Consider the following 13,441-nt stretch of genomic DNA (forward strand, 5'->3'; position numbering starts at 1 on the left):
AAGCTGATCTTTGTGGGATAATTTCTCTAAATATAAGCATTGGGCTCTTGTTCAGAAATGGTCTGTCTTTATTGAACTGTGTCAGTCCCACTAAAAACACCTTTTCCCACAAGTATGACCTGTTAAAATAGTACCTTGCTTATTAATGACACTTTATACAGCATTTGGGAGTCTATGAAAGATATTTATACTTCATTTTGTTTTGTCCTAACAACTCTGAAGAATACAAGGCAGGTGACAGTGATCTTCACCTTACAGGTAGGGAAACTTAGGCTCACAAATGTTATTGCTCATCTGCAGCCACAAATCTAGTAAATGGAGCCAGAAATGGAACTCAATCCAGGCCTCTTTTGGGGAGTCAGGTCTATTTCCTTTGTGCTTTCTGACAGTATATTGACTTGCTGGAGAGAGAAAAATTGAAATATTTTTCTCCACTTAATTCCTCAAGTTCTCATCAGAAAAAAATGTTTTAATCCTCTTAATTTCTTACTTTTTGTTTCCTAATTATTGAATACATTTATTAACATATAGTCATTACTTTCTTAGTATCAAGTCCATGGTTATATGTGTAGGATGGAAAAATCAATAAGATACAGGAGACAGAGAGCCATGAATTTTTAAAAATTCCTATTCTACATGATTCATGCTATAAGTTATGTGTGGGCATAGTGCTGTGGATGCACCCAGGATATGGTGGCCGCCTGAGCCTTGGAGGATGATAGGATGGGGTGGGAGGTTTCTAAGAAGAAGCAGAGGAGACTATTATGAGTAGAAGGAAGAGCTCGTGTAAAAGCTTGGACGTAGGGAAGCATGGAGGATTTGGGGATTCGCAGGTACTTATCTTTTCCTCTCCTGTTAGAGGAATTTAGGAGGAATGCTGAAGATGAAGCTGTTACAGAAAGTGGGTCATTTATGGAAGGAAGAGTGTGTGCCCAGCTCACAAGTCTGGGATTACACTGTGGGTGATAGGAAAGCACTGAACATATTAAAGCAGAGTTTGGCGGGATCAAAAATATTTCTTATGGATAATTCTGTCCATGGTGGGAACAATGGACTGGTGGTGGGAAAAACTGATCGCCTGGAGGACATGTAGGGTACTGCTGAGTTCAAGGAAGTGAGAGGAGCTTGAACTAAGGCAAAGGCAGGAGGAGTGGAAAGGGATGGATTGAAAGATAAGATCTGTTCTGTAATAAATAATGCTTAGCACGGGGACGAATGTTAATGATGATGGTATCTTGTCATACCAGCCTTTTAAAAAATTATGTATCCTTTCAAATCCATTGTTTCACATGTCACAACAGCACATAAAGATATACAGCATATAAGGATATTTCCACTTTAGAAATTAAAGTCTGTAAAACTAAAGATGCTTACCATTCAAGGAAGTCTAGACCCATGATGTTACAGGTTCTGTACAGGTACCCTGTACATAGACAGCTTTCCTGGACCTTATATAACAAAATGGATATGGCAAAGAAAGGTATAAGACAAAGACTAATTCTCTGTTTGGGAGGGTGGAGTAGATAGAGAGTTAAAAGAGATAGGAAAGAAGTGATTACATACAAAGTATAGAGTGGTGAAAATTCTCTTGACCCATGTCCTAGTCTGTTGAGGCCGCTGTAACAAAAATGCCAAAGACTGGGTGGCTTAAACAATAAATATTTATGTCTCACAGTTCTGGAGTCTGGGAAGTCTAAGATCAATGTACTGGTAGAGATAGCCATCTTCTAGGTGTGTTCTCACATGGTGGAAGGGGCAGGAGAGTGCTCTGGGGTCTCACATATAAGGGCATTAATTCCATTCATGTGGGCTCCACCCTCCTGACACAATCTCCTCCCAAAGGCCCTACCGCCTAGTACCATCAAATTGGGGGTTAGGATTGCCCCCGAACATTTAGTCCATAACAGCCCACATCTGCCATCACAACAAATTCCATTCCCCTTCCCTAGAAGAGAAATTAAGGGGTCGTGTTGGGGCAAGACTAGGAGAAGCTCGAGATTCTTCTGGAATTTTTGAAGGCATCTGTAAAAGATGAGTCATCACTGACGTTTCCAGTTCTCCACATCAGGCTCTTCACCACACCTATTTGATGTCCCCCCAAAAGCCAACATAGGAAAATGTACATTTATCGGATAAATCAGGCAGTAACTGACGTTTTCAAAGATTTTTAGCTTTACAAAAAGGCTCATTGAAGGGCTGTTTGTAAAGTTGCACTCTTCTCAGGACATTGAAGTAGTATGCCATCAAAACAACTTCAACTTGTGACACAGAGGTGTTTCTGAAATGTTAGGTGAAATCCTAGAGCACTCATGTGTGTATAATTTAAAAGAGAAGTTACTTTTGTTTGCTTTTAGCGAGGGGCGCGAAATGAGCAATTGCACAGCTGTAAGACATTGGACAGCAAACAGTCTCAGAAAGCCAGATAGAAGAGAGATCTTAAAACTTTTAAAGCTTATTTTATTGAAGCGATTTTTTTTTCAAAGCCAAATTCATTTAACTTCTTGTGTTTAATATTTTGGAAACTGGGTTATTGGATTACGGTTAGGGGCTATACAACTTCACTGATTTTTCATGAAGGTCAGATTGTACTAAACTAATCTCTACCAGATTATATGATGAAATGGCCGTTAAACGCAAATGTTTCTAAGCCTTATTTTGAGGGAGGGGAGAGCTTATCCCTTATCCTAGAAATTGTGAACAAAATTAAAATCGAATGCTTATTTTTCATAGATTGTTAATAATAACGGATCATAGCTAATTCTTATGTCTGTTACTAAGTTCAATTTGTTATTCTAGTTGAACATTAATAGTGAATATAATAAATATTTTGATTTTCAGGAAAGATTCCTTGTTTCTTCCTTTAGTTTGCTCCTTATTTTGAGATTTTTCAAACCACAGCATTTTTCTCTGAACCATGCTTTGCCTATATGATTATATTTGCAGGAGCTGTTACAGATTAATCATTTTTGGTATGCTCCTTCTTTTATGAGAAGTGTTTGTTTAACTTGCCATATATAAACAGACGTTTATTTTAAGGATTAACTTTCATGTGAAAAACTGCCTCCTAGTTAAGTCTTTTTAATCACATCTCTAGAGGAAAGCAAGCTAGCTTCAGATGTTTTTCTCTTTCTTTTCTTTCTTCAAGAATTTAAAATTGACTGTTTGTATATTATAACATAGAGAAGTTTGTAAATGCATGTATTCTCCTCAGCCTCACACACTGCAAATAAATCCATGCTTGTGCAAGATTTAAAGGACATAAAGTTATATAGTAAAACACAGATAAATTATTTGCCTTGAAAGTGACTATGTAAGGAGCATCTTTAAATTATCAATAGCCATAAAACCAGGATAGATAGACATTTTCCTGTTCCTCTGACTATCTCTCCCCAAACCCTCACCCAGGGAGTGCACCTCGGGGTCCATATATACTTTTTTGCGTTGTATTTGCTGTTTTTTATATGCAGTGAAAAGAAGCAGACCTGCTGAATGCTGGAAACCATAAAATCATTTATAGCCATTCTTTCCTGTTTTCTTTCCTAATTCTATCTTCGTTTTAAAAGACAAAGTTATATACCATTTTACACTTTAAAAGTTGTTTGGTTTAACATTTATGGAGGCCTTAAAGTGTCAGCTAACGTGTTATTTGGTGATATTATTAAAATACGTAGGACATGGTCTTCGCTCCATGAAGGTCACAGCCTGGTGGGAACACAAACATGCCATTCAGTTGTCATAGGTGCTGTTATACAGGTAGGAGAAGAACACATTCGAGAGACAAAGGTGGGAGTGTTCACTTCCTCCTAGGGGGTGGGAAAGTCTTCCAGAGGCGGTGACACTAGATCAGAATTGAAATGATTGGGCGCTTTCAAGACAGGCGATTGAGGAGGGGGCATTTAGGGCAGAGGGAGGAGCCTCTGGCAGGAGGGGCAAGCGAGAAGCTTGGACAGCATCATGCAGGGGTCTTCTCTGATACATATGGAAGTTTGGACTTTATGCTGCAGGCAAAAAAAAAAAAAAAAAAAGATACAAATGAATTCATTTACAAGACAGAAAAGGAACCACAGACCTAGAAAACAAACTTATGTTTGTTACCAAAGGGGAAAGAGGGAGATAGGATAAATTAGGAGTGTGGAATTAAAATATACATACTTCTGCGTACAAAACAGACAAGCGCAGGGAAGTATACTCAATATTTTGTAATAACCTTTCAGGGAAAAGAACCTGAAAAAGAATGTGTGTGTGTGTGTGTGTGTGTGGGTGTGTGTGTGGGTGTGGGTGTGTGTATAACTGAATCACTTTGCTGTATACCTGAAACTAACACAGCATTGTAAATCAACTATACATTGATTAAAAAAAAAAGATAGAACTAAGGAAGGATTTAAGCAGTGGCATAATGTAATCAGGTTTTCATATTAGAAAATTACTCTAGTAACCATGTGAAGAAATATTAGATTATTTATGCTTTTTAGAAACAGCCTGATAGAACATAAGTAGACTAAACATTAACTTTTCTTCCTCATTGCCTTCAACAGAACTTTACAAAAATCTTAAAACACCCACTTTTATAATTTGAATTGCCAAAAGATGTGTTCTCTGGATGAGTTATATTTTTATAGCATTTCAAGACTCTGTGATCAAGTTTAAGAAGATAGACTTTCTACCCTGGGTAACTTTGGATGCTGCAGCAGGGCAGCTCACCACTTAAGTCTTCCTTATTAATACCCTTTTCTCTCGCAATCTTTTGCATCTGGTTGCCCAAGGCAAATGCTTACACTTGCCCTTGGTTTTTTTCTCTCTTGCCCTTCACGTCTATCAGCGAGGCCGGTAGATTCTGCCTTCAAAATAACGTCTCAAATTCCTCTACTTCTGTCGGTCTCAGTGATGCTACAACCTTAGTTCTATCCTCCCTGGTCTCTCCCTGGGACTCCTGCAGCAGCCTCCTAATTGGTCCTCCACTGGATCTCACCCATTTCCCCATTCTCACTGTCCCGCTTCAGACAGTTCACTAGCTTTTTGCACTTTGAATAAAAAGCAAGCTCCCCTCTGTGGCCAGCATCGCCTGGCTGTTGTCTCCCTTAACCTCATCTCTTGACACTCTCCTTCTGCTCCAGCTGTTATTTGCTCTCACAGAGGCCTGCAAACACTTATTCACTTCTTCCAAGAAGCTCTTATAATTTGGTGCCTGGCAAATACTCCGTGAACTTAATAGCATAACGATATCATAATAACACTTCTGCCATTTATTAAATATCTTCTGTAACCCAGACAGTGTGCTAAGTGCTCTCCAGGCATTATCGTATAATTAAATTAGATGCAACAAGCTTGTGAAGTTGGCGTTATTATTTCCATATTTTAGGGGAGGAAACTGGGCACAGAGAGCTGAAGTAACTCACGCAGATTTATACTGCTAGCGTGTAGCGGAGCCTGGCTTGAAGTCTGTCTGATTCTAAGTCGGGCTCTTTGGTACTGAAGTTTCAAAAGTATTTTGTTATCATTAAATTTTAATGCTCTCACAATTCCTGGAGGACCATCTGAGAGCAGGCTCTAGAGGGAATCTTTTAATGAAACTGAAAGTAAACATGAGTGTGACCTAACTACCATATCAGAGACAACAAACTTTTCTCAATATTTTATGTCTTGTTGATAATGAAAGACAGTATGTGTAAAAGTTGGAAATAAACTCTGGAGTTCAAACAGACATGGGTTTAATCTCAGCATCTTGTATTCATTCATATGGATCTCCATATCATATGTGCCAGATAATGTTCTAGGTATTTGAGACACATCAGTGTGCAGTCCAGTGGGATGGATATAAAATGTTGGTTCTGTAAGCTGTTTTTGCCCTGGAGATTCACTGTAGCATTACTGCTCTTCTGTGAATTCAGGATAGATGTGATCCATCTTGGACCCCCATCCCAAGGGGATCTATTTGAGTCAATCCCATGACATATTTCCTAAGGACAGTCTCATAGGAAGGCTGTAAGTTTAGTTTGCTATAAATAAAGTGTCCTTCCTTCTTCCTTTTTTTTTTCCTTCCAGTTGAAATGAAACATTAAATTTAACTTTATTAGATATAATAAATTCAGGGAACTTATATTCTAATAGGGGTAGCACAATAACTAAATAAGTAAATTACATTATACATTAGAAGATGGAAAGTACTTTGTGTGGGGAAGTAAATAAGATCTGGATGGGGGAAAATATGGAGAGCATGTGCAATAGGAGGTCAGTGAGGTGGGTCTCGTCAAGAAGGTGAGAGACTTGAAGGAGGTGAAGGAGTTGATCAGATGGATATTTGAGGGAAGAACAGTCCAGGAGGAGAGAATAGGTAGTGTCCAGTCCTAAGGGACGTGCATGCACAACCACTTAAAAGCAAAGCATCGTTGTGAATGGAGGTGACCAAGTGAAGGAGAGATACTAGATGAAGTCAGAGGGGTTCCAAGGATGTTGTTGGTGGCAATAAAATGAACTTGTATACATAAAGCACTTAGCACAGGGTCTAGCCCACATTCCCAGAGCCCCTGCCCACCTCTTCCAGCCACAGCTCTTGCTGCTCCCTGTTACAAGCTCTACCCTGTGTTTATAACCAGAAACTCTGTGAAGATTCCCCAAATATCTGTGCTGTTTTATACCTTTCTACTTCTGTACACACATAAAATACCCTTCTCCCACTCCTTATCATTCTGATAAACTCCTTCAAGACCCACCTAAGGCTTTCCTCTGGGAGGACAACATCACTGACTCCCTCTGAGGCAGAGCTTCCTTCTTTGGGTTGCCATGTACCATGCTTTGAGTATGTGTTTGTTACAATAACACATAGCTGATGGTAACTGACATTTAATGAGCACTTAATATGTGCTATGCAGTCAATACCTTTACGTGTTTTTAAAATTAATTTCTCACAACAACAACCCTATAAGGTATGTCCTGTTGTCATCCCCATTTTATAGATGAATAAATAAAGCCATGAAGTTTATTGACTTGCCTAAGATCATCCAGCTACTAAGTGGTGGCACCAGGAGTTGATCACAGGTTTCTGGCTCCAGAGCCCATGCCTTCTTAACCATTACATTATACTGCACCTCCACCCTTCCACCACTTTACTATATACAAGTATATATGTACTTATATATGTACATGTACTCATCACACTGTATTGAAAAGTATTAGTTTTGTGCATGTGTCTTCCATAGTGTTTATGACTGCTTTGAGTCACCATGTTGAATTCACCTTTGCTCTTTGGGACTTTGCACATGTGTTCGCTTGTTGAATGGGGAGAATAAAATATTCTCTCATGTAATTTGCAAAGCATGAGAAATAATATTCAAAATGTTAATGATAGTGTGTCATTAATTTTGAAATTTATTTGGTTTTGAATTTCATTTTAATGATGTTGTTGTGTTTCTGCTTCTCCCTAGACCAGTATTAAAGAGGGACAGCTGTTGAAGCAAACCAGTTCTTTCCAAAGATGGAAAAAGCGATATTTCAAACTTCGAGGTCGTACACTTTATTATGCAAAGGACTCAAAGGTAATTCAAGAGAATACTAGTTGCAAGCCCTCGAAGGCTGTAGATGGAATTGAAATTTTGGTTCTATAAACTGTTTTTGTCTTGGGGCTCACTATCATTACTGCTCTGATATAAATTCCATATAAATGTGATTCATCTTGGACCAAATCCCAAGGGGGTCTATTTGAGTCAGTTTCATGCCATTTCCCCTAAGGACAATCTTATAGGATGGTCCTAGTGCAGTTTTCTTTCTTTCTTTTTTCCTTCCAAGTAAAATGAACAGTTAAGTGTAACCTTATTATATATAATAAACTCTAAATTTGGGTTCCCCCCTTTCTTGCTACTTTTTACCCCATACATTTTTTCCTGAAAATGAGAGAGAGAATTGCTGTAGTTGCTAAGAGTTCATACTCTGGTTTCAGACAAGAGTTTGTATCCCAATTCTAGCACATTCCAGTGGAGTGGCTGTGGACAGCATGTTGTTGAGAGGAAGCTTAAATGAAATTACATACATGAAGTGCTTACATAATACCTGGCACAAAACAATCACTCAATTATGCTAACATTTAGAAATAAAAATCACAGTGAAATAAAATCAAGGCTTAAATAATTTTTATATACTAATTGAATGAAATAAGAATGATGTAGCTTTGGAAGAAAAAAATTGTAATGATGAGCTTCCATTTAAAATGGATATTTTACTGTTCCTTCAAAAATAAACATTAAGGTGGGTACCCTCAGCTGGCACTGGAGCCCCACCAAAACAGCCCCCTGCCCTGTTAGACCTGGTGGACACCTTTGGCCAACACTAGTGTCCCCCTAAAGTGGCTCCTGCCCCAGGGGTCAGCCCCACACACCAGAGTACCCACAACAGTTGCAACTGGGCCTTGCAGCCAGCCACACTGGGGTCCATCCTTGCGTACAAGCACCCCCTCAGCAAGTGCAGCCGAGCCACAACAGGAGGACACATGCAGCCCACAAAGGGGACACTCCTGGAGCATCTGGGCCTGGTAACCAAGGGAGACCATGCTACTGGGCCCCACAGGATACCTTCTACACAAAGCCACTCTCTCAAGACCGAGGGACGTAGCTGATCTACGCAATATGTAGAAACAAACACAGAAAGTTAGGCAAAATGAAGAAACAAAGGAATATGTTCCAAATGAAAGAACTAGACAAACCCTCAGAAATAGATTGAATGAAATGGAGATAAGCAAACTTCCAGATAAGGTGTTCAAAGTAATGTTCATAAAGATACTCACTGAACTCAGTAGAAGTATAGAAGAGTGAGAATTTCAACAAAGAGATAGAAAATAATAATGGAAATGAAAAATACACCAGAGGAAACCAACAGCAGATTAGATGATGCAGAAGAGAGGACCAGTGGTCTAGAAGATAAGGTAGTGGAAATCACCCAATCAGAGCAGTAAAAAGAAAAAGAAACCAAAAAATGGATAGTTTAAGGGACCTCTTGGGCAACATCAGGTATACCAACATTCCAACATTCACATTATAAGGGTCCCAGAAGGGGAAGAGAGAATGAAAAGGACAGAAAACCTATTTGAAGAAATATGGCTGAAAACTTTCCTAACTTGGTGGAGGATACAGGCCCAGGAAGTACAGAGAGACCCAAACAAAGTGAACCCAAAGGGACCCACACCAAGACACATTATAATTAAAATGCCAAAATGTTAAGCTAAAGAGAAAATCTTAAAAGCAACAAGAGAAAAACAACTAGTTACATACATGGGAGTCCCCATAAGACTGTCAGCTGACTTTTCAGCAAAAACTTTACAGAAAGGAGTGGCACAATATATTCAAAGTACTGAAAGGAGAAAACTTATAACCAAGAATATTCTAACCAGCAAGGCCATCATTCAGAGTTGAGAGAGAGAGAGAGTTTCCCAGGCAAGCAATAGCTTGTCTACTTTATAGTTCATCACCACTAAACCAGTCTTACAAGAAATGTTAAAGAAATTTAAACAGAAAAGAAAAAATTATAACTAGAAATATGAAAATTATGAAAGACAATATCTCATCAGTAAAGGCAAAAATATAGTAAAGGTAGTGGATCAGCCACCTGTGTAGCTAGTAAGAAGGTTAAAAAACAAAACTAGTAAAACCATATATATCTACAATAATTAGCTAAGGGATACACAAAGTAAGATAACATCAAAAACATAAAATGGTGGATGGAGTAAAAATGTAGTGCTTTTAGAACATGCTCAAACTTAAGCAACTGTCAACATAAAATAGACTGCTATATACAGAGGTTGTTGTATAAGGACCTCATGGTAACCACAAACCAAAAACTGATAACAGATATACAAACAATAAAGAGAAAGGAATATAAACATAATACTAAAGAAAATCATCAAATCACAAGGGGAGGGCTTCCCTGGTGGCGCAGTGGTTGTGAGTCCGCCTGCCGATGCAGGGGAAACGGATTCGTGACCCGGTCCGGGAAGATCCCACATGCTGCGGAGTGGCTGGGCCCGTGAGCCATGGCTGTTGAGCCTGCGCGTCCAGAGCCTGTGCTCCGCAGTGGGAGAGGCCACAGCAGTGAGAGGCCCACATACTGCAAAAAAAAAAAAAAAAAAATCACAAGGGGAGAGAGCAAGAGAAGAAGGGAACAGAGAAGAACAACAAAGATAAACAGAAAACAATTCACAAAAATGGCAATAAGTACATACTTATCAATAATTACTTTAAATCTAAATGGACTAAATGCACCAATCAAAAGACACAGCATGGCTGAATAGATACAAAAAACAAGACCCATATATATGGTGCCTACAAGAGACTCACTTCAGATCTAAAGACACACACAGACTGAAAGTGAAGAGATGAAAATTATATTCCATGCAAATAGAAATGAAAAGAAATATGAGATAGCAATACTTATATCAGACAAAATAGACGTTAAAACAAAGACTGTAACAAGAGACAAAGAAGAGCATTACCTAATGATAAAGGGATCAATCCAATAAGAAGATATAACACTAGTAAATATATATATATGCCCAGCAGAGGAGCACCTGAATATGTAAACCAAATATTAACAGACATAAAGGAGAAACTGACAGTAATACAATAATAGTAGGGGACTTTAACACCTCATTACATCAATGTAATATAATCATTAGATCATTCAGACAGAAAATCAATAAGGAAACACTGGCCTTAAATGACACATTAGACTCGATGGGACTTAATAATATATACAGGACATTCCACCCCATAACAGCAGAATATACATTCTTTTCAAGTGCACATGGAACACTCCAGGACAGATCTTTTATTAGGCTACAAATCTCAATAAATTTTAAAATACTGAAATTGCATCAAGCATCTTTTCTGACCACAACAGTATGAGACTAGAAATCAACCGCAAGAAAAACTGGAATAAAACTCAAACACATGGCGTCTAAGCAACAAACTCAGTAACAGCCAATGGGTCACTGAAGAAATCAAAGAGGATATCAAGAAATATCTTCAAACAAATTAAAATGGAAACACAGTGTTCCAAAATCTTTGGGACTCAGCAAAGGCAGTTCTAAGGGGGAATTTGATAGTAATACAGGCCTACCTCAGGAAACAAGAAAAATCTCAAATAAACAATCTAACCTTACACCTAGAGGAACGAGAAAAAGAAGAATAAACAAGTCCAGCGTTAGTAGAAGGAAGGAAATAGTAAAGTTACGAGCGGAATTAAATGAAATAGAGACTAAAAAACCCCACAAAAACCTAAGAGCAGGTTCTTTGAAAAGATAAATGAAATTGATAAACCTTTATCCAAAGTCATCAAGAAAAAAAGAGAGAGAGCCAAATAAATAAAATCGGAAATGAAAGAGAAGTTACAACTGACATCACAGAAATACAAAGGATCACAAGAGGTTACTATGAAAACTATATACCAACAAATTGGACAACCTGGGAGAACTGGATAAATTTCTCAAAACATACAATCTTCCAGGACTGAATCAGGAAGAAACAGAAAATCTGAACAGACCAATTATTCGTAATGAATATAATGAAATATTAGCCATAAAGAATGAAATCTTGCCATTTGCAACAACATGGATGAACATAGAAGGTGTTATGCTGAGTGACATAAGTCAGACAGAGAAAGACAAATACCGTACAATCTCACTTACGTGTGGAATCTAGAAAACAAAACAAATGAACAAACAAACCAAAACAGAAAGAGACTTACAGATACAGAGAACAAATGGGTGGTTGCCAGAGGGGAGGGTTAAATGTCATGGGGATTTAATGTATAGTATACGGAATATAATTAATAATATTGTAATAATTTTGTATGATGACAAATGGTTACTAGACTTATCATGGTGATCATTTGATGATGTATTTGATTGTCAAATTACTATGTTGTGCTCTTGACACTAACATAATATTGTATGTCCAACTATACTTCAATTTAAAAATAGTAAGATTTATTGTTACTGTGCCAGTAGGATAATTGATCATTTCTATATTAAAAAACACGTGTTTGTGATATAATTAGTAGAGTTATACACCAGGAGGTTAAAAAAATAAATAAATAAACAAACATAATTCTTAGTTTATGCAGCTGTGGAAGTAATAACAAAATAGAATAATCTTATTTTAAAAGTCATTATGTTCATGGTTATCCCTGATCTGGCTCCATTCTGACCTCTCACATTTATCTCCAGACAACACTGACCACTCGATAGTCTACAGCCTTGCCCCATGTTTTCGATCCCCAGGATGATTTTTCCTCTATCTCCACTTAAAGAAATTCCCTATTTTCTTTAAGGTCCCCCTAAAATTGTCTTCATTCCATTATTCACAAGAGAAAGCATTTGTTTTCTGCTGTGACCTTCCATAGCATTTTGTAGTGTCTGCTCTTCCACTTTTAATAGTCTCCCTTACTTAAAACAAGTTGTGTCTATTTCAGCTCCCGTGCTAGATTATAAATTCCTTGCAGTCAGGGAACAAGTCTTACGGTCAGATTGGTTGGGTTGAAGTAGAGTTGCATAAACCCCTGGAGATCTTGGGGGGTGGTAAAAGTTACTAGATAAGGAAGCCTCTTTTTCTAGCAGTCCTAGAGGAGTGGTGTTATACCGGCCTCACTGGAAGAACATTGAATGACTGTGAACAAGGACCAACTCACTCAGAGTGGGAAGGATACATTTATTTACTAGAATTTCCTAATTTTTCAATTGTCCATTTTAAAGATTTTAGTTCTATGGAGATTTTACCACTGAAACTTTTTTGATTAAAATCACTTCTAAGCTTAAAAAAAAAAATGTTGGAGCCTGCAAAAAAATTAAATAAATAAAACTTCTTTTAAGAGTATAAAAGAAACGTCATCTTATATTTGCAGAGCACATGCACCATCTCATTTGAACACATTTACAGATGAGGAAGGTCACGTTCAAAAAGTTCAGTAACTGTCCGTGATCTGAGCCAGGACTAGTTCTTCTCATTGTGGGGAGTGTGTGAGTATGTGTGTATGTCATACACTGAGTAGTAGGTTTCCCATAAACGATGCTTCTGGAGAGCACAGAGCATTTTTCAATGAAACAATATGCCAGGGGAGTTCTTTAAAGTCCTTTACAGTTTGTTAGGTTTGCACTTGACATGTTTGTGTTCTTTTTCATTAACAGTCTCTGATATTTGATGAAGTTGACCTCTCAGATGCCAGTGTAGCTGAAGCAAGCACAAAAAATGCTAACAACAGCTTCACGGTATGGTTATACTCTGGTAACTCCCCCCTCAAAAGTTATAGAATGATCTTTCGTGAGCTTGTACTGAACGCCCTCTTTAATTGCCGGCTGTGTGTCACACGTGTTGGAGTTCTCACCAAGAACAGTAAACTTGATAAGTACGTTGTAGACGCTAACACCCAACGTGTCATGATTGTTTGGGTCAATAAACCAATG

General features: G+C 38.0%; 1 protein-coding gene across 9 annotated transcripts in view; it reads left to right on the forward strand.

Annotated features, from left to right (window-relative positions):
• DGKH (diacylglycerol kinase eta) overlaps positions 1-13,441 on the forward strand; it is a 179,836-nt gene that overhangs the window by 61,956 nt on the left and 104,439 nt on the right. For all 9 annotated transcript variants that reach the window (XR_016388684.1, XR_016388685.1, XM_022574919.2 and 6 more), the window contains exons 3-4: positions 7,422-7,532; positions 13,166-13,246. Coding sequence is in view for 7 of the 9 variants with exons in the window: in XM_022574919.2 (XP_022430627.1) it covers positions 7,422-7,532; positions 13,166-13,246 (192 nt within the window). In the remaining 2 variants the exon portion in view is untranslated. The remainder of the gene's footprint in view (positions 1-7,421; positions 7,533-13,165; positions 13,247-13,441) is intronic.

The sequence above is a fragment of the Delphinapterus leucas genome, chromosome 18, assembly GCF_059928025.1.
Source record: "Delphinapterus leucas isolate spDelLeu-1000000601 "Yukka" chromosome 18, BTC_Dleu_Yukka2, whole genome shotgun sequence".
NCBI classification, from domain to species: domain Eukaryota; kingdom Metazoa; phylum Chordata; class Mammalia; order Artiodactyla; family Monodontidae; genus Delphinapterus; species Delphinapterus leucas.